This window comes from Tubulanus polymorphus, chromosome 1 (genome assembly GCF_964204645.1).
Source record: "Tubulanus polymorphus chromosome 1, tnTubPoly1.2, whole genome shotgun sequence".
Classification (NCBI taxonomy): domain Eukaryota; kingdom Metazoa; phylum Nemertea; class Palaeonemertea; order Tubulaniformes; family Tubulanidae; genus Tubulanus; species Tubulanus polymorphus.
In genome coordinates, this window is record NC_134025.1 from 19,882,421 (window position 1) to 19,909,980 (window position 27,560).

At 34.8% G+C, this 27,560-nt stretch overlaps 1 protein-coding gene across 12 annotated transcripts in view; it reads right to left on the minus strand.

Moving 5' to 3' along the window:
- The window catches only part of LOC141899783 (synaptotagmin-like protein 4), an 80,184-nt gene that overhangs the window by 39,962 nt on the left and 12,662 nt on the right, over nt 1-27,560 (minus strand). For 9 of the 12 annotated variants that reach the window (XM_074786318.1, XM_074786326.1, XM_074786369.1 and 6 more), the window contains 5 exons: nt 18,566-18,781; nt 16,858-16,997; nt 5,867-6,007; nt 3,864-4,136; nt 2,362-2,523 (listed from right to left, as the gene is read on the minus strand). In XM_074786318.1, the coding sequence (XP_074642419.1) occupies nt 2,362-2,523; nt 3,864-4,136; nt 5,867-6,007; nt 16,858-16,997; nt 18,566-18,781 (932 nt within the window). The remainder of the gene's footprint in view (nt 1-2,361; nt 2,524-3,863; nt 4,137-5,866; nt 6,008-16,857; nt 16,998-18,565; nt 18,782-27,560) is intronic. The other 3 variants (XM_074786395.1, XM_074786386.1, XM_074786403.1) reach the window with 3 other exon arrangements.

Genomic DNA, 27,560 nt, shown 5'->3' on the forward strand with positions numbered 1-27,560 from the left:
ATTTAATACTGAAGTAGAGTAAGCCATAAATGAACGCTGCACTGCTCATAATTTGATAGTAGCTGTTCATCATCATGTAATTTTGCACATGAAACCGATGTTCAGTCCATATGGATGTGCTCGAACGCTTTTAGTGACTGACCCATGGGAGAAATTTACCTCTATACCAAACCATCAGAATCTATCTTGAACACAATACATCTTTATAGCATATACTCGAGGTATTACTGACATTGTGCAGACACTCAAAAACAACTAATACTGTCCCACTCACAGTAGAAGCAGACATATCAATTACAAAGAAATATCGATCTAATAGATGATTGTAAGGGTGTCACGTGCTCATAAATTTCAACATGTAACCGAATTCCACACCTGAACTATAAACAATGAATGTAAAAGATAAACAAGGGAATTATAATTATATGCGTACGTTCAGAAGATTTATGAATATAAGAGAATCATTCCATGTAATATGTATGTAATTAATGTGCTTTAATCCATAGAGAAATAAACACATCTATCTGGTGATATACTCATGCATAATAATAAGAAGACACCTGTGCTTGAGAGTGGAATTCACAAAAACATTCCCCAGTTCATTAATGTAGAGCTGATAACAGTTGTTGTAATGAAGTCTTACAACGCAATTTAATATCATGAATAATATCAGCCATGAAAAATATGGTATCATTTATGACCACGGCATAGTTACCATCCCAACCATCGACATTCCCTCAAACATCTTCACAGAATTCCACTCTTACTGTATAATACCTAATACAGACAATGGACCCTCAAAAAAAAAAGAAACAGAACATTTTGACAAACTGTCGGCAAATCAAACTTGATGCATGGAAAATTTTGCTACCCAAACATTGATTTGATCTAAGAACGTAGTGCAACACCAATCGACACTCAAATACAAATCACATCATACTCAAGTACAATTGCAGATAATATTCACGACAAAGTTTTAACGGTATCAGGTAAAAATCCCCCCAATCTTGATTTGACACAAAAATTGAATAAATACTTCAATCTTCTTATATTGAAAAACTTTTAATAGTTTTCGAAATTTCAGATTTTCGGTGTTTTTAACAATATTCACCTTGGACAATCTGTGACGTTTAAGCAAGCTACGTGCATAAAAATGAAATTATTTTTTTACTTTTAGCTAGCAACATGCATAAAAATTATATTATCGTAGCTTTGAAAATTTCTATGACGAAATGTAGTGTAAAAGTAATGGTAAAATAACTATTTTCATTTAGGTTTTATACTTAAGTTTGATTGAAAACTGAATTTGGGGGGATTTTTACCTCGGAGGGGGGATTTTTACCATGTTGGATTATTACCTATATTCAGCTTAAACCAGGGGTCCAGGGACACCATGGCCACTAGGTCAATAGCTTGACAAACGTTTCTGAACTATACACAGCCGATACACATGCATATAAACAGCCGCCGATTTCATCATTATAATAGTTCTCTTACCCCAATTTCATATATATAGGAAATGTTTTTTATGACGATGTTGACAATTATTAAATATCAACACTATACAATGTAATAAAACCAGTCGATATTTTCTTCATGTACATACCAAATATCAAGACAATCCATTGAAACGTCAATAAAACTTCACAAAATAACAGAAGGCTGAAAAGTGAATGCGATAGCGCGTTAGGGCTTAATGGGCTAAAAAAAATTTGTTTCTCAATGGTTTTTTTTAAATAAAAATGCTGTCCAATTGTCTTTATCAGGCATAGAGATAAGATAACATAAAAAGAGAAAGAATCTTAAGCCAGTAAGAAGTGCTGTTAAAACCTTGGTGGGTGTATCACTCAATTACTAAGTGCATGAGACCAAAAAGCAACAATTGAGTAAGCACAGTAGATAAGCAAGGCATTACTCAGAATAAGATATATCATTAACTGTACCCCGATTGTCTATTCAGTCATTTTAAGATGGATTTCACATAAGCATTATGACCTTGTTTTAATCATGTGAGTCACTTTTGTGAAAAATGATTTCAAAATCAGACATATCACCTACAATACCCCAGATCAACATTACTCTATTTCGATAAATTTTCAGGTAAACATTGCAAAGCTTATAGGCCTATTATTGGCTGCTTTTGCAAAAAATGATGGTAATGCCATATGACCATACTGAGTATAGTGATTTGACTGAATTAAATAACGCCTCATTGGAAATCTTACATACAGAGAAGAGGAAAAGCTTTTGAGTTGACTCTGTGCTTACGTCAGACGCAGCTCATCAGTGAATAGATAATTTATGCAAAAGTTGATTAATATCATATTGTGGAAGCTACAGAATCAAGTGCATTGGCATCACCTGAATGATCGTTATCGGACATATCACTGCTATTTATTCGGACTTCAAATCCTTCCCCCGACATCGTGTTTACCGAAAGATAACCTACATCCGGTTTGGCACTGCAGTAGTTACCTCTAGATGAATGTCGTGACATAGTTGGACCAGGCAATTGTTCTAAAACTAGGCAAGAAGCAGACAAGCACCATTAAACTCATAACCAGGCCTACCTACGATAAACAAACATACTACACTCATACTGCCATGAAGCGCAAATATGGCTTCTACAATAATGGCCTTTAGTCTACCTTCATTACTTAATTCTGGTAATCTCAAATTTAATTTAAGACGGATGATTTTGTTGATAAAAATTGTGACGATGAGCATTCTGAAGTAATTCATAAAATCTTATATTTTTGCATAATCATGAATTTATGAATATGCTATATATCTATCAACAGTCATTAACACATTCATTCTATTTTTCAACTTAACCCTTTCAGTGCGGTGTATAAATCAGTGATAGATTTTGCTAGTACACCGCACTGCAGTGTATTGATGTAATTAGCAATTATCTCTCTTAAAAATGGCAGCACCTGTCAAACATAGTGAAATACTAGTAACTAATGATATACCGCGCCGCGGTGTAGACGCACTATAGTGGTATTCCCGTTATTCAACACACTAGGGTGGAATTTTCAAAAATTTTCAAATTATCTCCAGCACTACAGGGTATTAATTAGTCAGCACTGGAAGGGTTAAGAATCTATAATTGAATTATTTTTTCTCAGTTCCCATATAGAAATTTCCCTTCCATAGGATTTTGGGTACCAAATTAAATTTTCAAAACTTTATCGTATCTTTTCGCATAAATGTCAATTTGGTATTTTATATTTAAGAAAAAGACCATCATTAGATTGGTTCTGTGATGTTACTGTTCTAACATTTCTGCCATTTACGGTTAGGGAAATATAATACTTCATAAAAAGAGTACCAACGATTTAACAGAAAAACGATACAAATGCTATATAAATGGGGTACGTTGTACCAAGAATCAACTGTTTACGATAATGAGGAATTATCGTCACATCTACGACCTTAGAGAGCAGAAATTTAAAAAGTCAACAATGAGAAATGATTGTTTTTTTCTGTTAGTCATAGTTTCCCTAGTAGCACTGATTTCCCTCATGATCAAGCTGACATATAATCCTTGATGGTGATAATTTGGTGATTAAATGCCAATAGGCTGTTATATACCGCTAGCATTAAAATGTATTTCTTAATTAAAGCTTAATTTCAGTATCGTTGTTAGACAGCATCATAACATAGATTTCAAAGACATTGATTTCTTTTCACACACCAATCATTCAGCAACATTTATTTAGACAGAAGCTGTTAACACTGCAGTTGCTTATCAAATTCATCAATCAGGGTAATGGCAAAGCTTGATCACTTGTTGTTGTTAACAATTAACAAAAAATTTTTCAAGCTAGTCGTGGTGTCAGATCTAGTCCGAGCCTTACCATTTGATAATGCTTTGGAATCATTTTCGCTTTCTGATTCAGATATATCGGGCATTTCTGGGTCTCTATCCTCCACCTGGACATATTCTCTTAACATTTGTCTATTGGCTAGAAAATCAGTCTTGTCATTCGATAGCACATTATGGTCTTTGAGTTCGCAATTAGCATTGTCGTCAAGATTGTTACTCTTATCGCATGCGTCATTAGCTACCCCAACCCCACTAACAGTGCCCAGCTTTTCACTAGCAGGTTCACTGCATACAGCATTGTCTCCTGAAGAAAAAATTTGAAAATCAAAGATATGAAAACTACATAAGACATAAAATTAAGAAGTCACCACTAAACCTTTGAAGATTCATAGAAAACATTTATATATCAAAGGTATTACAGTAAACCATGTAAGTGAGCTGCTCAAGAAAAAGTCGGATGTCTTTGAACTGGCTGATTTTCTATGAATTAGAAAAACCCCAACTGTCATAAAAATTGAATTCTCAAGGTTTTTTGAATGAAACCACCACATCAAAATGACAAAGGTTAATCTTAGTACTACAACCACAGCAGAGACGAGGCCGACATATCCCAACATGAACATTTGGTTCAACAACAGGAATATCATAGCGTGTTTAAGGCTCTGTGTCAGACTTACAGTGAGTGGTTTGATTACATTTTTAATCCGACCTTAAACAATACAACTTAGACTAGTTTCTGAGTTACAATATCTGAACAGGACACGATTTCCGTCGACTTAAAACATTATCAGACTTCTGCATGGTTTACTGTATCAACCAATCAAATAAAAATCACCTAAGATTATAATTTATACATGTGCGTTATCTTACAACATGAGAACGATTCATGATCATTTGATTTAACTGATATTCTATAGTCTCTTATCATGTGGCGTCAGTCAGGCAAAATGAAGTGGTAATGGGATACGGGATTCATGACGAAATATAAGACCTGAGTCTTTTCTGACATGTTACAAATTGAAAGGAAAAGCTGCATTTGACAGTGCAGTTATATGAAGGACATGACAATTATGACTTCAAAGAGACAAGTTAAAGTGCATTCTCTAAAACCATTGGCTAAAAAGCTCAAATCAAATCCACTTCAGCAGTTGTTATGATAGTTTTCAGAATGTGATGGGATACTCTAATTGAGTCATGAAATCAGTAACAGATGTGTAAATTACAAGAAGACCACAAAGATTAATCAATACATCAATATATAGATTTGATTGATTCATGGTATACACAGCTCAAGTAATTTCCGCCTCAGCTAAGCTACTTATAGCACCACGCCCTACATCAAAAAAAAATATTATTACTAGAGTTTTGCACAATGAAGGTGCGAGCTAAAAAGTGAGTGGGCAAATGATTAGACCAGGTCTATACCATGTGAAATAACAACAGTCTACAAGCTCTATACCATGTGAAATAACAACAGTCTACAAGCAAAACATGCTAGAAACACATTTATAAATACACGTGCAACATAGTTGGAAATTGGAGGATAGAATGAAATGATCAATACGAAATGACAACATCCACCACCATAGATGGCATTTCAAAAAAAACGAAATGCAGAGCACACTTGTGTCTTACCACTTGAAGATCGGTTATGATGCCTAGTAGGTGATGGAGAGGGGCTCCTTGCACGTGACTTCGCCTTTATTGAAACTCTATGAAATTTAACTTTAGACAATTGTTCTACAACATAATCCTCATCTTCTGCTGCAGAAGGTCTATCTATTTCAGATTGATTAACGTCAGCAGCTGTAGCAGCAGGTGGATTGGAATGTGATGAGCACCGAGATGGTGCTGGAGAAGGCGTCCTAAGGGGGGAATGGAGAGGTGATATAGGGGCAATGCTGTCTGAAGAGCTCGAGTCACTATCCGATCTCCGTCTTGAGCGCACACGCTGTATATAAACTGGTCCGTTATTTTTTATTTCATGCGGCGGTGAAGGCTTTTTTCGAAAGTTCATGAGATCAAGTAACTTACGCTGGTCTGATTCCGATGGGAAGCTCACATTGCTATTGGCACTTTGTGACGGCGCTTCTTGTCCATCCCATGAGGCCCGAGAGGCAATCGGTGATGGTTCCTGAGATATTCCACCCAGCACATTGACATCAGATTTCTCATCTAGAAAATAAAGAATAAATTATATTGATTATATTCTAATTCAATTGAAATGGAAAAGGTGTCTAACCTTTGATATAAGAATGATGTACAAAAATACTAACGTAAAATGCAAATAACATGAATCATTAGTATGCTCTCAAAATGCACAGCGCCAAAGGACATCACATTGTCTTAAGAACAATCTCACCGATCATGAATAAATCCCCAAAACACAACAAAAACTGATATCTGTATTGACAGGACAGGATGTCTTAAGCCTTATTGACATTTCATTTCATGTTCTCAATCGGTTCTTTCAAAGTTTTAAAGGTCAATACAGGAAGAAAAATTTAGAGAAATGGAAGATTTAATTGATGATGACATTTGTGGCGTACAACAAATTCTAAAGGAGACCGACTATTGCTAGAAGCTATGCGCAGCAAAACATCACCATCTACATGCATGATCCCTAAGAAACCAAGAATGAGAAGCGGATATATAAACGAACTGTTTGATATCTTAAGTAGGAAAAGGCAGATTTAAATTCACAGATTCCAGGAACACATTATTATTCGAAAATGGAATTATTAAATTCGTGGAATCAGTTGTAAAGCTGAAAAAAGAAATACAGTTATGATTGGGCCAGGATAAAGACAAAGCAATAAGTAACCTGGCAGACTAGGTTGAGGCAAATGTATGATTCATCAGTGGAACACTGACCGAGGCTACAATATTGTAACCTAGGTCGGTTGAATTGCGCGGATTTATCTGCATACACTGACCGAGGCTACAATATTGTAACCCGGTTGAATTGCGCGGATTTATCTGCATACACTGACCGAGGCTACAATATTGTAACCTAGGTCGGTTGACTTGCGCAGATTTATTTGCATACACTGACCGAGGCTACAATATTGTGACCTTGGTCGGTTTACTACATTATATTTGCAGAATTCACTAAGCCAAGACCAAGATCAGTCAGTTAACTTGATCAGTTTTTGTATTTATTGCTGCTCCGATATCAGTCGGTTGATTTGTAGTTTTGACAAACGAGGAATCCTAAAGTGTTTCAGTCAAACGTCTCCTATCATTGAGGAATGACATGAACAGTTAGGAATGTACATCATACACATTGAAAATTAAGGGTTTAAAAGAAGTTTAAGTACGAGCCTTATACTTATATTGCGCAATTGCAATGATAGATAAAAAACGTTTCTAGAATCGGGTGACAATTTATATAAAATTGGAGTCAGATGTGCATTGTTTTGGGGGTGTTCGAACTTCGCTGAATCACTGAATCGTTGATTTTTATATAAATTTCGCTGATTTGAATTTACGCTGAATCCATGCACATTTTACATATTCTAAAGAAAATGTTTCATTTGACCGATTCATTGATAAATTTCGTTAGATTGTAAGTTGAGGCAACAATTGAAATGAAATCATTTGACTGCTGGATGTGATCACAAATAACAAATAAACTGACGCCAAAATAGTCTACCTTTCAGAAAGAGTCTACTGCTGAAAAGTGACTGTTGTAAAACATGTGATGTGCCAGTGTGCTAGCATTTTGATAGTGAACACTGGCAGTAGAGGTGACTGTAACCAACCGATTGCAAACAGCGACTTAGTGATAGTAACTCCTACCACAATAGCTACTCTCAAAACACATCGTTTCTAAAAGTCAACCAGTGAAAAGTGACCATTTTGAGATGGCACGGTAATTTCCTGTTCAAAATAGCCACATCTGTTTAAGATTTGCAGTAATACGTGACAGGGTCAAAGGTACTGTTAAACCTCATGCTTTGTATACAGAACTCTGTATGCAGTTCTGTCAATAGAAATCCTAGTTTCTGAGTTGCTAAGAAAACCCCCTAAATTATATCACGCTCAACAAAATGGAAATAACCAATAGGAAAACTATTGATTTATATAACATCATTATGGATTAAATCCGTTAAAACTAGTGTTGTGCCAGATCTAATTTAGAATTTTATGATTTTTGTTTTATATTTGCGATTATAAAACATGCTGGTGCATTCATACTGTCATAAATCTTTGATTCTGTAGAAATGAATTTGCCTTTTAGGCTTCATTTGTCTTCAAGGATATATGAGAGACGAAAATACAAATAAAATCATATGTTCATGAAATGGATTATGTCTTTACATTTCATTACCTGGATGAAAGACTCCAAAAAATTTTCCCAAAAAAATGTATCTAAAATACTTAGAATTAACCTACAATTATTGTTTGTTTATATACCCGAACTGTTTGATATCTTAAGTAGGAAAAGGCAGATTTAAATTCACAGATTCCAGGGGAGAACCTACAATTTTTGAAATTGTTGTCCCATGAAATAAGGAAGATATTATCAAGAGGCACAAGCGATGGAAGGCATTTTGGAGACCACAAGAGGGTCTGTCTCTCTTGTAAGGAACTTGTCAGACATTTTACATTTAATACGTCTAAAAAGATATTCTGGGCAACATGGGGACCTCCATTAAGTGACCATTTTTCATATTAGAGCCAAGAGAAAAAAAAAAAAAAATTTCTAAACTTTCAACTTCTATATCAAATTCATAGGGTGCTTTGACATTTAGTGAGAGGAACCTGAACCCTAGATACCCGGATGTATAGGGCATGTTCGGATATTGAATCCAGTCAAAAAATAATCTTCAAACAAAACACACAGTTTCTGGATATATGTGACCTTAATAAACTCCATTAATTAAGACCGAAAAACCTGCATGAAGCAGATGCACAAGAAGTGACAGTTAAGTGAGAAATCTTGTATGATTTCCGTAATGGACTGTATTAGCAATTACCACAGGTAACTACAAAAATAGACAAAGCAGATGGGGGAAATAATCTGCCTAAATGAGAAGTGTCACATAAATCAGAATTTCACTGCCTTAGTGAAATGTCATAGTACGATAATACATGTCATGTGATTCATAGGCAATACATAGAATCAGTATACAATTTCAATCAAGCATCTTCTGAGCTATGTTGGAATCGGTGTTATTAACGGAAACTATTTCTGATGGATTCTGCCACTGAAACTCTGCCTCTTCTCCAATTGTTGTCTGTCAGCATGCAACAGACAAGATTTCATTCCTACCCCATGAAAAGCATGTCAACATGTTTTCTAGAGCCATTGAACCTGTTATTTTAACGCCCATGATGGATTATGTAACAATTAATTCACTTCTACTGAATATGATTGGATAAGACACGCAGCTTCTTTACAGAAGCCCGGGTCTACAACCTGAACAAAATAAATTTTCTTTTCATAACAGTAGCTGCAGTTATCACGAGATGGGGCAAAAGAGTACCACCAAATGAGTCAGTATTTTCATACCAATAACAGGTTTAGTGAAATGCTTATAGTACTGGTGTTCAAGTAAGAAGCATCAATGTTTAAACATTCATGTTGTAGGTAATGGCGCACACTGTATTCTAATCAAATTATGCCTGACAAATTCCCCAGCCAGTGATGAAGTTCATTAACCATCTTGGTCACACATCTAAACAATGGCTGCATAGATAAAAATAGGACCATGTCATTATCACTGAAGAGACAGACAGAAATTCAAATGCTATTGATTTCTGCGATGATGGTCGAAATCACCACATCCTGCTTGTGATGATATCTACTACAAGCCCTTAAATATGAAAATGCTCATATGAACCATGATATCAGTCATAGTTGATTAGTCAAATTGTCCTAATCTAACGAAATGAATGAGGACTGAAAACTATATCGAACCCGTGATTCAAAATATACTAGTCCTCACAGCTCATGCTTCAGTTAAAAGAAGCAAATGAAGCAAATTGTAATGCACTTATTAGATTACACTATACGTTACAGGACGCACTTCTGCTCATTTTGAGATATATTTAACTCGTGAATTGTAATCATATCAAATTTATAATTGTTGTGAATATAGCGATTGTATAATTGAATCAATGAATCTATTCTATTCTTACCAGACCAGGGGAAGAATTTCATTCAAAGTCAGATTGTTGGCGATACGTGAATTGGTCATTTTTTTAGTGGAGTTAAACAGCTTTGAGTAGAAAATTTGCAGTCGTGATATCACAAGTTACAGGGCATTAATTGTGTAATTAACAAAGATATCAATTTCTTGTTTTAATCATTAATGAACAAAATTGAGGCAAAATCTTCTGTCACAATATCATGCGATAAAAATGGCTCTAACTTATCATCAGACATGCTAACTTATCAATTACCACATTAGGGACAAAAAATACAGTTATCAGGGACACAATGAAGTAAAATGAAGAATTACAACACTTTTTAGAGGGAGAGTAGAAAATCATTCCAGGGACATTTAAGTTTTCAATAGCATCAAAAACAAAACACCAGGAACAGTGAGGCATTTATGGGGACTATAGCTGACAATATGGGACATTTGGCATTATTATGACTGGAACAAATTCTAATCTTATGACTATGTCAATAATCACAAGTGCTACGTTCCGATATTGATTGGTGACATATTGATAGCTCATTTTTGAGGTCAAATGTGATCACCAAAGAATAAATGGTGAAGGTGTCCACCGACTTCGGCATTAGAAAAATACACGCTTTTTTCTAAAATAAGGTTGAGTGCACATGAATCAATTTGATAACCAATTGTAAATATTTCCCATCAAATATCATTTAGAATTCATATTGAATCATTTGCAATAACCGTCTTTAATTTCTAGCCCACTAAAGACGTCGTGAATGCTCCTACCTTCCTCTGCGACCTCATCAGGCGTCTTATTTCTGCCAAGTATATCACTAAATGCTAAAACACCAGTCACCAATGTCCGGAATCTTTGTAGCATCCGATCAGACATATTTCACATTACACGACGCGATTGGTTTAATGCTTGTTATACAACAAACGTAATCTGGTCAGCAATTGATGATGAAACTGCGGAGCACGTTTTAATCCACTGGATGTTTAGATAAGTCACACGCATTGAGTCGCTTATACCGGATAGTTTAAGTAAATTACAACGACTTGATTGTCACCACACAATCAGCGCACGTTAATCCTAATAGCTAAGCCAGGACAAGTCCAGCTTCAATAAGGTTATCAGCGACAACAGAACACAGAACGCTGCATTTAAATAATCAAAGGGCCAGCCGCTCTGTCAAGCATATGCAACAGCATCCAAATCCAATTCGCAGGATAATTGTCGATACGTTGATATGCAACCGAGACGCAGTACCTGCCAGTAATTAACAAGGTATCTGTGACAAGCCAACAATATCAATTGATGCTTTTGTTTGCCGCAGACTACTACCACCACTGAGACCAGCACCGTTGAGGCTAGCAGTGACAATAGGGATTGACGCCAGAACGTAGTACAGTTTCAAGCTTGAATAAAAGTTTAAACGAGAGCTTATTTTATCCCATCTTTGATTGGATGTTTATCAATGACGAGCACTTTTGATTGGCCGGTTTACAACGCTGTCGTACAATAGTAATGTTGCTGACAGATACTTCGCCACGATGTTTAACAGCATCAGTCACTCGTTTCTATGGAACACTAAGCTCAATGATATTCACTTCCGCCGTGGATTACGTATGAATTTTTCGAAAAAATGCTGCACCCATTGTTAATCAATGTGCATGCAGCAAAATCATACTTTAATAAACAGCCTATGATTGATTATTGATCAGTATATCATCCGATTGCAGAAGACAATTCCTCGAATTACATATTTCACAAAGAAAATTACAGGACTTAATCGTGCAATGATTTCCATACAGATCCGTCGATGCAATGACTACGGTAGCGTTAGTGTGGTAGAGATAAAACAGTAAATTCTACGCCGATCGCAAACATCCATCATCCTATCCGAACGAATTGATCGACTCTAGAAAACAACCGAACCGGCATTTCAGAAGATGTCCGGTCATTAAACAAGCTAATCCATGTAGATTGTAGCAACTCATAAATTCATAATACGACAGAAAACAACTTCACAGGTGTGCTCGTGGCATTAGCTTGTTGCTTAGCAACAGATGCAGACAAGAGGCTATGCATCAAAGACGTTCTGTGTCAACATTTTCAGGCAAAGCCACAAAGGAAATTTCAAATAGCAGAAGCTAATGAAAATGTTAGCCGTCTGTAATCGACGCACGATGTGCAGTCACGGGTCAGCTGAAATCGTTTCATGTTCGACAAAGCCTCGCTAGGAAAAACACGATCACTGTGTTTTTCATAAAACTTAAACTCATCGCTGCAGATGAGAAAACAACAGAGTCGGTTTCCTTCTAAATTCAATCTATAATCACGTATCATCTCGAGGAATAGATACGCAGTCTTCAGGCTAAGCGCCTACGCATTCTTTACAATGAATAAGTAGAGCTCAAAGTGTCCCTGCGGTAAACACTCGATAGTCATTTCTTAACCATTAGGATAGTGACCTTCTCAATTTCAGCTTGATTGAAAAAGCTGGTCAAATTTTTCTACAGTATAAACACGAGGGGGGTAATAGATGTAGACATGGTGACATTACTTAATTGAGTAATTCAAAAAAATGTTTTCAATCATTAACCTTGAAAATAAACATCCAATGAGCCCATCAGCAGAATGTCAACAACTATACAACGAAATGGTTTCCAAAGGAGTAGGCTACCCATACTCCATCTATATGGTCAACCTAGTTTTACCTACAAGATTTGGTTACATATCCACTGTCTCCCACACCCAGCAGTCAAATCTGGACTCTTTATATCGATTCAATTTCCTTATTAATTGATGATTTTATAACTGATTTGCTGTAGTATTTATATGAAGCTGGTCCCTGGTCTACCATGTGGAGGTCAATAGGGAATTGCCAAGAGAATTGCATAATAGATTTTAATTCAACTGAACTTATCTACTGAGATAAACTGCAGTCCTGGGACACCATGCCCACTAGGAAAATGGTTTGAAATGCTTATCAGAAAATTTCAATATTTAACGCCCCCTGGTAAACATAGAAATTGATTGTGGTAACAAAATACGCCTAGGTACCAATACAACAGCAAATCGCTTAAGTATTCGGCTATTCAACGCTCCCTGGTGACCATATACAGAAACCAATGACCTCGAAACTCAGTAAGCGTTTCCAACAAAATGGTTTTGCTTTCATTGTGTACACACAAATGAAATTCTGCCGCATAACCTTGACAGTTTTTCCTAAATATAACAAAACAAATACACATTAACTTTGCAGCAGTCGATATTTTGATTATCATGTGATTCTTCGGAAAAGTCTTCGGACGAACAATTTGATCAGAACAAGAATACTCTCATTTAGATATAAGCCCTGCTTGCACCTACAATTCGGAACCAGCAACAACTGGATTTCGAGTGATTGGGACTAGAAAAATCGTCAGGCATTTCCAGTACCACATCTTTATAAAATTAGCCCAATGATAAAATTTTGATGGGCTCCTTAAATGTCAGCCAAAAGAAAATCCTGATTGACCTTTCCGAGTAAAATTAATGCAAAGTTCCCCCAGAAGCCTGTAGAATGCCAATTCCGTACAGGACACAGACCTCTTTCTTGGATCATTGCAATGATTGAATATTCTGAAATTAGGCCGAAAGTATACAATTACTGGGTCTAAATCAAACATCCCTCAAAACGCAGTAACAGTCTGTATAACACAGCAATACACGCACAACATGCACACACCATCTGCTGGCAACTTCCTGAACTTACAACTGGCGGGAAATTCAAATGAGATTAGACCCAGGACTCAAATAAAACTAACAAAAAAAACCATTACCGTGTACATGCCAAATTTCATGAATAAAAAGCAATTTCTACAAAACTGCATATGAAAAATTGCAGTTTCCTCTTTTTTTTATAGCACAGGTTAATATTATCAGGGTACCCACTTTTATCTGACTTGCTTTTCCCTGACTTTTCCTTGACATGCACATTGTTTTCCCTGATTTCATTTGCTAAGAATCCTATCAATTAACACTAGCGGCCTGCGATAGGCCACCAGTTGCCATCATATCTGTTCTACAATGTACATAAGCCTTGCTACCAAGCTTGCTACCGCAAACCAGCTCGTACCAACTATCGCAAGCCGTATTCGGCTAATTGCTCATGTTCTACTCAAGCCTACGATAGGCTGACAGTTGCTTTCGAACGCAACCAGCCCAAGTTCAGCTGCAACACAACGGAACTGAGTGTAAAAATTCCAGTCAATCAAGAGACCGCAGTACAAATTGTGACTGCTAGGTAGCATCATCAGTATCTTGTAACGAACTTTCAAATTCAAGTACCGGTAATTTCCAATGCAAACCAAACCTTCAGCATGGCACATGACTGGACAGAGGATTTAGAAACGAACTTGGTTGAATTATGGTGTGAGCGGCCCTCTCTATATGATGTCACTAGCACATTGTATTCAAAAAAGAATCAGAAAGATAAAGGCTTTTCAACTGTTATGATAATCTAAAATAATTTAAATCTGTTCTCAAAATGCTTATCACGTGACCATCTGAGTTGTGTAACATAATCCAGGCTTAAGACAAAGATGAAAACTGTTTGATTTTAACAAGCTAGGAAATCTAGCAATCTCAACAAATTTTCCTGATTTACCCCTGTCATTTAGCTTTTTTTTACAAAATGCCCTGACTATTCCCTGATCTTTTAATGAAAAGAAAATTCCCCGACTTTTTACTTGATTTCCAGGTAAATGGCCACCCTGGTTATGAGGTGTGTGATCTGTTCTCGGTCCTACCGACTCCTACCGACGCAACCGGGAGCAACTGCAATCGCAGCCCAGCTTATGTCGACTGCGCTCCGATTCCCAGCAACTGAGGCCGATTAACGGGATACGAGATCCTCCCAGTTGCTCCCTGCTTACGTTGGTTACGATTACTAGCAACTGCACTGGCTCAGATGGTCACGTGCTAAGCATTTTGAGAATAAAGTTGAATCATTTTGAATTATTGGGAAATACATTTCTTTTACTAAAGCTATTCATTTAAGATCTTTATCTTTCTGATTCTGTTTCGAATACAATGTGCTAGCGACATCATATAAAGATGGCCGCTCTCACCATAATTCTACCAATTTCGTTTCTAGATCTTCGGTCCAGTCATCTGCCGTGCTGAAGGTTTGGTTTACGTTTTGAACTACTTGAATTTGAAAGTTTACAACTAATTACGAATGACGCTAACCAGCGGTCATAATTTGTACTATGTATATGCGGTCTCTTATTGGCTGGAACTCCTGCGCTCAGTTCCGTCGCGTCGCAGATGACCTTATGTCGAAAGCAACTGTCCGCCTACCGCAGGCCAGAGTAGAACATGGGAAACTAGCCAGATACGACTTGCGACGAGTTAGTAGGCGTCGGGTTGCCGACGCAAGCCGGCATATGTCGAACCGATAGAGCAACAACTGGCGGCCTCTCGTAGGCCGCTAATCGGCGATAAACCCAGTTGCGTCGGTAGGTATCGCGTTGCTTGTCTACATAAGCCAGCCTTTACAATTAGATACCATGTGGGATCTCGGAAGCTTAGCTAACCTGTGCCTGTGGAGACCGGGTCCGTGTCCACTGAAAAGGCTACATATGACAGAACTATACATAGCAACAATGTGCTGATTCATCAGATAAAATTGTTTAACGTTATAACAGATTAACCATTGGACCACTTAAAAGCAGATAGCAGTTCCTGTGTTGTGCAAAAAACACCACAAGGTACCTGGATATACAAAGTGACACCTCTGCTATTCAAGATTTCCCAGGCAGGAGGCAAATTCGGGTTACACTACTAACCAGATGCTCACAGCATGCAACTTTGCAACTATTAAGTTATAATAAACGCTGGCAGGTGCAGTGTAATACACAGCGCAGTGATGTCTCCTTAAATGGTCCAGAAATCTATCTAAGATAGATTTTTGGCAAGCCAGCATGCCGCATACTAGACAATTTTTGAGGCGAAATTGGAGGCTGTAAAGTGGCGTCAGTAGTTGGTGCCACTTCACCTCAGGAGGTGCCGTCACAGCACTGATTTTTATTTTTTACAATATATGTACAAAATTTCTATAATTGTTGATGTGACAGTTTGTTATGAGATTAGAAGAAGTGACTGGTCACAAGTAGCCGCAGTGAATTTATCCTTGCAACTTACAATCGCCAACAAATTGTCTAGTGTGAGGCAGGCTTAACTATGCGACACTATGTGACACCGGCTTTAGCTCAGTCAACCGAGTGGGCCATTCTTTTCAATGGGATTTCTAGAGTAGTGCCTCTGGACTGAATTTTTCAATGCAGGCAATGCAGTACTTCTTTTCTATCAATAGTACTGTCAAGAGCCAATCAGGGCATCATTAGCAGGAAAGAGTCTTGAGAAGAACCTTCAACCAAGACAATCCGACAAAATTCGAACAAATGAGGTTTCTTCTTCCCTTATAGTGGGAGTGAGGATGAGCATACAGCCGAGAGACTAAACCAGTGTTTCAAAAGCCGTGATCACACCGGGCTAAATTTGGCCCGACCAAAAACGTCGGACTAGGCCCGAGTCAAAATTTAGCACTGGACAAATGATTGCATATTAATTGCAACTGGTACTGGAAATGACCTATTTCACTTTGTTTAAGCAATGTTTAGTATTGAGCGAGTGGTTTGCGTGTCTCTTATTAAACACCAAATTTGGCTCGAGCCTGATCCGTGCCAAATTGACCGCACCAAATCGTCCCCGTGTGATTGCGGCTTAAGACCTAGCTAGGGCTTTATATCACTCAGCCATTGCACCTCGATGGATGCAGCATCAAGGGTCATCTAGAATTCGAACACTACTCAGAAAATAAATGAATGTATGGTATTTACCTTTCTGCTTACAACGCCTTGAATTACGTTGATGTAGAGATGCATTCACCAAGTCAGGAGCATTGATCAACTTCTTACGTCGAGAATGACGTCTTTGAATACTTAAGTAAAACCAATTTCCTGTCAGCAGTTCTAACTCTCTGGAAAAAAGTGCAACTGGTACCGCTTTAAAACAAATGAAAGGGTGGTGAGTGTGGGAAGTGTGAATTTGAATGTGAGGTCCATAGAAACCCGTGAGGGTGGGAAGTGTGAATTTGAATGCGTGGTTCCTAGATGTCAGCCTTAAATTAGTGTTTGACACAGAGCATGTGTCACCTTACAATTATCCTCCTGTGAGTCATAATCGAAGGGTCATCCTAAAACATGATGCGAAGGACAAGTAAAGTGTCAACTGCTAGAGGTTGTAATCTGCAATTGGGAGGGGACTTCATCAAGCATGTGATAATTCAGTTCAGCTTTGATCCAACTGACATTAACTCAATGCCCGAGCCTTATGGTAGGTGTATTTTTTGCTCGATCAGCTGCAAGTTGGCTCATCCACTGAGCGATTGCTTTTTATCAACCAATAGAATACATTGTTGATATCATGTGATTTGTAAGCCATCTCCCAGTAAGTGGCGTACCATATTGGAATTTGGATTTGATCGCTGTCACGCACATGTCACACGTTTAAATTCACTGACGAATTCGCTCTCGAAATTTGTGTGCCCCAAGCTTCATGCTGGTATCTATCAGCAGAACACCTGACAGATATTTGATAATCAGTCTCTATTATTCTAATCATATAGCCTAAGTGTGCTCAGTAGCTTACTTCGGATAACTTTTAATTGAATTTCAATTGGAGTTTGTAGTTCATTAGCCATTCGAAAGGTGATTCTGAAAACTCGCCTAAAAATTCTGAATGTCTGAAGGGGGAGGTTCAGGGTTGCACATTGATACCTACAATAACTTAACCAAAAGGATAAATCATTTAAGGCGGGTATACCAGTTTTCACGAGTTATGGCAAAATTGGATGATGTCGAGCAATATCGGACATGTTAGATATTCAGGCGTCCTGACATGCCTCATCATCGGCTCATGTACGCTCACCACCAATAGATCATCAGACTAGTAGAGCATTTCAGCCAATCACTAGCCAGCCAGTGTGACCTCTAGGGATCTCACACGTGACGCTGATGGTCTATAACAGGCAGTAGATATTAGATCCGGGTAAAGGAACAAGCAAGGAATGACTACTTGTCGCGTACAATACGAGCAACAGTAACAAAAAAATTGGTCAATACTTCATTGCATCCGAAAGTTGAAAATCGGTTTGTGTTAATGCAGGCCTTCACTTAATTTGAACTGTGAGGGGGTTGGGTACCTCCTTGATTTGAATTAGAATACAACAGTGTGGTGATCTCCCATAGAAATGTTGTTGACGAGTTTCAAAAGTGATGACTCTCGGCCATAATTAACCTGTGTATGAAATATTGAGATCGTTAGCCGACAAACTATATTACTTTTACCATGGGCCTGGTGTTTAATGTGAATAATAGGGCAGTCTACTAAACCATGTACTCAATAGTCTGGGATCAAATCGGGCACAGGAGGTTTAAAATGGGAGTTACTGACAGTGGCAAGGGCCGTGCTGATTCAAATGAGTGGGGGACATTAAAATGCACCCAAGCTACGGGCATGCATTGATTTCAAGCCAGTTAAATTTACCTTTGTTTGAAGCAGTATCTACATAACCATCGTTTCTCTATTGGTACATCGTATTTACAGTTCGTGCAGATTTTATTATGACATTTCGGACAAATTTCTCCCCGATGGAATACGACGCCGAGTTTAGCTCTGCATCGCGCGCACAAATACGCTGGATCCTCTCCTGGCTTTATCACGCTTTTTAGTCGAATTTGGTTCAATTCACGCTTCAAATTTCTGAGGGAAAAAATCACACAAGAAAGAACATACATTGAAAATTCTGATTAAATTCCGCGTAAAAGTCATAGCTTTTTTCTCATCTGACTGCCACGCAATCAAGAACTTCAGTGCACTTATACAGCAAGAAAATTCACAATCCATACACAATCTATATCATCATTATCATGTCATTTGTCGTGTAAGATGATCATAACATACATTAAAAAAAAATTAAGGTGAGAGGATCAGGGATGGATCCAGGAAAATTGGAAGGCTCGGGCCCAGTAAGAAAGACAAGGAGCCTTTTGGCTTATATAGCACCACTGTGTGATTTGAAGAAATAGAAACTGCATACCTAGGGGTGCCCCCTTATGGCCAAATCCAAAGAGCTCTGTACTTTGTAGGTATTGGTCCATAGAACATTCATACCAAATTTGGAATTGATCTCATTAATACTGAAAGACAAGTAGCAATTTGAATAGAAACTCCAACCCCAGGGGCACCCCATGGGGGACGAATCCTAAAAATGGCTCTGTAACCTAACTTTATAGGCCTAGGTCCATAGAACATTCACATCAAATTTGGAATTGATCTGATTAAAACTGTAGGACTAGCAGCGATTTGAAGAAAAAGTTGACGGACGAACGAACGAACGAACGACGGCTCACCCCTAACCCATTAGCTCAGCTGGCCTTCCGTCACAGCGGAGCTAAAAAGGCATCACTTGGAATGATAGAGCAGCCATGTCAAAGGTCACGAGCAAGGAAGAAATACATTTTGAAAGATGCAATTTCCAAAAGGTGGTATACAGTAGTTTAAAATACAAAGCTGTGAATAACAACCTATTAGTATAGGATAATTGTATCTATTTATCATTTGGTTGTTACATTATTACATCATTATAGATATAACATAATATACTGTGAAATAAATTGCCCATGGGCAAAGTGTGGTTTACCTTGAAAGCTAGAGGTTGTTAGGAGTAAGAGCATTTTATCTTTCTTACAGTATTATTTTGTAATCAAATAAGACCAAAGATAAACATTTGTTTACGGTATACGTCAAAAATTTCGTAGGGTACAGATAGGCACAACAGGGAAACTATTTTATATTTTCAAAAAAATATTTTTCACAATATGAAAAAATATTCATATGATGTCACATAAGTAATAGGGATAATAGGCTTTCAGATCAAAGGTCGAAGGGTCGAGCTCGTAAAAAAATGAAAATAACAATAATTTACAGTTGAATTAGTCGCGCACACTCCTAATTCAACTGTAAATTATTATTATTTTCATTTTTTTACTCACTCACCCCTTCAACCTTTAACCTGAAAGCCCATTATCCCTATTACTCTTAAAATATTCATATATATATATGAACATAATTTACATGAATAACATATAAATTGATAGATTATTCAATATAAAAGTGTGAGTAAAGTGTTAGTAAAAAAGTAACGAGTAATTAACGAGCTCTTATAGAATAGATAGATAGATATATTTTAAACATTATTTCAATATTTATATTTGTATGAGTTAGATTTTTAAACATTAAAAGTGTTAGTAAAGTGTGATTGAAATAATTCATATATAAATCATTGAATATTTATATTTATATGCGTTAAATTCTTATTTTCAATATAAAAAGTAACGAGTAATTAACGAGTGAAATAATTCATATTTAAAACAGTGAATATTTATATTTATATGCGTTAAATTCTTATTTTATGTTTAAAAGTAACGAGTAATTAACGAGTTGATGAAAATATCAATTTTAATAACAAAATTACTTATAAATATGAATGAACAGATACTACATTTCAAAGATATCGATTTAAATGAATTAGAAAAATATTTTACAATTAAAAATTTCATTCCTATTAAAGATTTGATTAAAACTGCGCGGCTTCGTTTTCAAGTGAAAAATATTACTGAATTAGTGTTTAAAAATCACTATCTAATAATAGAGTTATCGAATGATAAAGATAAAATCTTATTCAATACAATAATTCCAAAATTCACAACATTTGATGGAATAGATAAACATTCAATAATTACAGATGAAATGCAATCACTTTTTAATAATGAAAATTCACATAAAACATTATTTTTACACTTACGTTATTGCCCATTCAGAGAATGCTATGTTATGTTTTTCAGATTACAAGAAAAGAGATTTATCCCTGACATTCCAAATGAAAAATCATATAAAGATGTTGGAATTCAATGTAACTTAGATAATGAAATTGTTGCGCCTAAATATAATCCTAATGAAAGCGTTTTATGTAATTGTGGAAAATATTATACTCGAAGCAATAAATCACACCATCTTAAATCAAAATATCATAACACATATTAAAGATAAAAAACTAATAACATAACAGATGATTTAAAAACATCAAAACATCATTTTGTTTTCAGTAACTATCCTAAAGATCATGAATTGTTTAGCATGAAATGATAAATTGTTTGACAGTTGAAATGATAAATTGTTTGGCAGTTGAAATGATAAATTGTTTGACAGTTGAAATGATACATTGTTTGACAGTTGAAATGATAAATTGTTTGACAGTTTAAATGATAAATTGTTTAACAGTTGAAATGATAAATTGTTTGACAGTTGAAATGATAAATTATTTGACAGTTGAAATGATAAATTGTTTGACAGTTGAAATGATAAATTGTTTGACAGTTGAAATGTTAAATTGTTTGGCTGTAAATTTAATTGTTATTTGATTTAATCATTTAAAAGTTAAATATTTTTAAAATGATTATAAAATATTTAATTAAAAACTAGCAAATATTTTATAAACTGTTTAATATTTCTCTTAAATAAATGGATGGTTTCATCCCAACTGGGAAAAGTGATTTGAAACATTATTTAGTAGCAGGCGGATTAATATTGGCTGCGCTTTTCTTTTATTATGAAAATATCAGTAAGGATTTGATTAATGAAAATATAAAATTGAGCAAGAAATTAAAGAAGTTAAATGGAAACAATCACAGAAAGAATAACAATAAAAAAGTTAATGATTTAAATGATTTGGAGGATTAAAACAGCATCTTTTAATTTAATTTATTCTATATATTTTGACTATAAAAATGAGTGAAAATAAGGTATTAGAAATATTACATCTAATATATAAAAATCAACAGAATATTAAATCAATTATTATGATTTCAGGTTTATTTTCATTCTCAGTTTATACTATAAAACAGTTGTTAGAATTCTATGATTGCTGTAAAATTAGATACACTGAATTAATAGAAAATATAAATTATCTATCAGATCGAATAAATAATATTAAATGCTGTGAAATATGTAATAAAAGATATAAAAATAAAAAGAGTTTGAGAAATCACATGTATATTCATGAATTAGATGAGAAATTTCATAATTCAAATTGAGAATAAGACTGTTAAATTGGTTGAAAATATAAAAATAGATAATATTATAACTATTTCAATATTTAGATAAATAATTTATATTTATGATTTTTATAAAAACTAATTTATATATCTATGTACTAGACGTACGAGTAAGAAAGTAAGATTCTTGCCAAGAAAGTAAGATTTCTTGGATTCTTACTCGTACGTCTAGTAGATTGTTGTAAATGAAATAAATCACGAATAAGACTGTTAAATTAGCTGAAATGTATGAAATATTGTATGAAATATTAGTTAACCAAAAAAGGGGGTTGAGGTATCAATGTATTAAATACGTATTTAATACGTATTAATGGTATTAAATACGTATTAATGGTATCAAATACATATTATGCTTTATTTCTGAAAATGAAGTCACAGAAGTAATTTATGTTTTTATTCATTCAAGTATGATATTGTAAATTCTTTACATTTGACTAGGATAATACAAGAGTGATATTAGTTAGCTTATTCAATAAGAGAAACAATGAAATAATACAAGAGTGATACTAACAGTTAAAGTTATTGAATTTCTTGTTAAATCTATTTGAATTCTAGTCAATTCTTGTTAACCAATAGCGCGAATAGAAATCAAAAAGATTTAAATAAAAAAACAATAAGTTAAATAAGTTAGTATAAGATAAAGTAACTTATTGTTTTTTTATTTAAATCTTTTTGATTTCTATTCGCGCTATTGGTTAACAAGAATTGACTAGAATTGATTTAATATTCTGTTGATTTTTATATATTAGATGTAATATTTCTAATACCTTATTTTCACTCATTTTTAAAGTCAAAATATATAGAATAAATTAAATTAAAAGATGCTGTTTTAATCCTCCAAATCATTTAAATCATTAACTTTTTTATTGTTATTCTTTCTGTGATTGTTTCCATTTAACTTCTTTAATTTCTTGCTCAATTTTATATTTTCATTAATCAAATCCTTACTGATATTTTCATAATAAAAGAAAAGCGCAGCCAATATTAATCCGCCTGCTACTAAATAATGTTTCAAATCACTTTTCCCAGTTGGGATGAAACCATCCATTTATTTAAGAGAAAAATTAAACAGTTTATAAAATATTTGCTAGTTTTTAATTAAATATTTTATAATCATTTTAAAAATATTAAACTTTTAAATGATTAAATCAAATAACAATTAAATTTACAGCCAAACAATTTAACATTTCAACTGTCAAACAATTTATCATTTCAACTGTCAAACAATTTATCATTTCAACTGTCAAATAATTTATCATTTCAACTGTCGAACAATTTATCATTTCAACTGTCAAACAATTTATCATTTCAACTGTCAAACAATTTATCATTTAAACTGTCAAACAATTTATCATTTCAACTGTTAAACAATTTATCATTTCAACTGTCAAACAATTTATCATTTCAACTGTCAAACAATTTATCATTTCAACTGTCAAACAATCTATCATTTCAACTGTCAAACAATTTATCATTTCAACTGTCTTATCATTTCCACAGTCGAACAATTTATCATTTCAACTGTCAAACAATTTATCATTTCAACTGTCAAACAATTTATCATTTCAACTGTCAAACAATTTATCATTTCAACTGTCTTATCATTTCAACAGTCGAACAATTTATCATTTCAACTGTCAAACAATTTATCATTTCAACTGTCAAACAATTTATCATTTCAACTGTCAAACAATTTATCATTTCAACTGCCAAACAATTTATCATTTCAACTGTCAAAAAATTTATCATTTCATGCTAAACAATTCATGATCTTTAGGATAGTTACTGAAATCAAAATGATGTTTTGATGTTTTTAAATCATCTGTTATGTTATTAGTTTTTATCTTTAATATGTGTTATGATATTTTGATTTAAGATAGTGTGATTTATTGCTTCGAGTATAATATTTTCCACAATTACATAAAACGCTTTCATTAGGATTATATTTAGGCGCAACAATTTCATTATCTAAGTTACATTGAATTCCAACATCTTTATATGATTTTTCATTTGGAATGTCAGGGATAAATCTCTTTTCTTGTAATCTGAAAAACATAACATAGCATTCTCTAAATGGGCAATAACGTAAGTGTAAAAATAATGTTTTATGTGAATTTTCATTTTAAAAAGTGATTGCATTTCATCTGTAATTATTGAATGTTTATCTATTCTATCAAATGTTGTGAATTTTGGAATTATTGTATCGAATAAGATTTTATCTTTATCATTCGATAACTCTATTATTAGATAGTGATTTTTAAACACTAATTCAGTAATATTTTTCACTTGAAAACGAAGCCGCGCAGTTTTAATCAAATCTTTAATAGGAATGAAATTTTTAATTGTAAAATATTTTTCTAATTCATTTAAATCGATATCTTTGAAATGTAGTATCTGTTCATTCATATTTATAAGTAATTTTGTTATTAAAATTGATATTTTCATCAACTCGTTAATTACTCGTTACTTTTAAACATAAAATAAGAATTTAACGCATATAAATATAAATATTCACTGTTTTAAATATGAATTATTTCACTCGTTAATTACTCGTTACTTTTTATATTGAAAATAAGAATTTAACGCATATAAATATAAATATTCAATGATTTATATATGAATTATTTCAATCACACTTTACTAACACTTTTAATGTTTAAAAATCTAACTCATACAAATATAAATATTGAAATAATGTTTAAAATATATCTATCTATCTATTCTATAAGAGCTCGTTAATTACTCGTTACTTTTTTACTAACACTTTACTCACACTTTTATATTGAATAATCTATCAATTTATATGTTATTCATGTAAATTATGTTTATATATATATATATGAATATTTTAAGAGTAATAGGGATAATGGGCTTTCAGGTTAAAGGTTGAAGGGGCGAGTGAGTAAAAAAATGAATAATAATTTACAGTTGAATTAGGAGTGTGCGCGACTAATTCAACTGTAAATTATTGTTATTTTCATTTTTTTACGAGCTCGACCCTTCGACCTTAGATCTGAAAGCCTATTATCCCTATTACTCACATATCAGAGGATGGCTGAATATTGAGTCTTGGAAACGAAACCTCTTCCAATGTATGGCCGCGGAAGCTAAAACACCGGGCGTAGTATTAGATCGTTTTAAATCCTGGAATTTACCATTACAATATTCAGACCTCGACCTATACCTATAGTTTGCTGCTTAGTATTTTCAGGTCACGAGAAATTACAATTTATTACAAATTCTATCGAACAGAAAACACAGCTCATCTTCTGCTACGACGATTATTCAGCCTGTTATCATACCAAACGTGCACGCGCCAAGCAGCGTTACAGCATCACCATATAGTAGTCTGTATGAGCGTGTGTTTGTGTGCGCAACAGTCTATAGCACTCTTGCGCAAGTGGAGGCCTTGTGTAGTGAACGTTTGCTTCACTTCAATCTCAATCACCGATCACCGGGTATTAAAATGAAACAATACCTATGGCGATATGTGAATAATTATATTCTCACCAGCAACAAGCATTTAAAATTCGCACATATACGGCACCAGTCCAATGAAACGTTCGCCATTAATGGCTTTCCCATAATTATTTTAGTAGCGCCGGAATTCCCTGTATATCCCAAAAATAGCCAATCACATTCGCTCGTAGAGACGATGCCCCCCGATCGAGGTCATAGCATTTTGTTACGCAAGAGCTAAGAATTTTCCCGCCAAAAACAGTTTTTCATCGAATTTAAACAAAGTTTACCATGTCATCGACGGAGGTTCGTCATGTCTTCAATCGCATCGATTATACATCGTTTGACCCGAGAACCAATGAAAAAAATTCTCACATAAAAAAAAAGTGGCGCAATTTTACATGAATTGGCTCAATGCCAACCTCATACTGCTGACAAAGGTAAACCAAAAATGTAACAGTGTGGGCTCCGGATATATATATTCAACAAGGAAATATCACATCAAACTTAAATCAAGCCTGTGTAGTTTTACAGTTCATTCAGCACTAACCAGGGATTTGAGCCCCAACCCTTACCTAAAGGAACTCGGAAAATACTACGCATCAAGCGAATAGATGATAAATTTATGTCACAGCCATTGCTATTTTTGGGTAAACTTGAGGCAAGAAATTCACCGGGGATAACCAATCTAATTAATCTATTAGAAGCTCTAACGGAAACCTGCGGGTACCTGAAGGAATTAATTAACTGCAAAACAAAAGCTATAGCTTCGAGAAAATTTGCAGTGATTAAATTCAACTAGATACTCATTCCAGGGTAATCTTATGGAAAAATCCAGAAGAAAAACTAAATGACCTCATATCAGGGCTGGCAGAAAAGAGGTGGCTGAAGAATGAACTACATTTAATTGCATGAATCAGCTCAAGATTTTTTTAGTCAATAATTGTTTATCTTAATCTGCTCTTCCGATTAAACTGTATTTCATCGTTAACGCATAAAGGCTGGCGACTTGAAGAAATATAGCTACAACCGCAAACGCCATCTGCGAATACAATTAAGAACTAACATATAAAACCAAAAAAAATTTGTTAACATATGCCACGATCACAAGTGCCAAAAATGCTTGTGTGATCGTGACTTATTTTGGCAAATTTATTTTGAATTTCCCCGGACAAATGTTGGCACGGGTGCCAAATTGGCCGGTGTATTTTAAGGCTGGCTTATGTCGACGAGTGACGCAACGCCTCCCAACTCAAATGAGAGAATGGTCACACAGATGCTTTTCATATAAACAGATGAAACTCAGAAGTTCAGATCACAAAATATACAAGGAAAATCAAATTTCCACGATTAATTGCAATGCCAGACAATTCTTAATCTGATATGATTATAGAGCCGTGCCTATAGAGCACTTATGTAGGTAATAAGAAGGTGACCTCTGTAGAAGTTTTGGAAAATAATTCTGCCCTCTATAGGATTTCTGAGACAATTTTTGGTGCTCTTTTCTGAATCTTCGGCATTATGACGTGCCCTTGAGGATTTTGGCAATTTGAACATGCTCTTCTTGAATATTTGACAATATTATTGTCAGTGAGGCGTGCCTGTCCCTTTTTAGAACGTATTATGGTTACGGACCGAACAGTATTTTGTGAGAAATTTGTTGAAAAGGCCAATTGACAAATTCAAGTGGTCGCCCCTGCATGACAACCTAAGATCAGCTTGAAAGGAAAAATATAACTAATTAGCCTCAAACTGAGGATTTATCTAGCCCTCAATCATGCTTTATTTTATGTTTTATGACACCATCTTACTTGAGACTATCATAAGTTTGACGATTTACACCGAATTCAGTAGTAATAATCTATATCAAATTTTGTGCCATATGGCAGAGTACAACAAAATCTAAA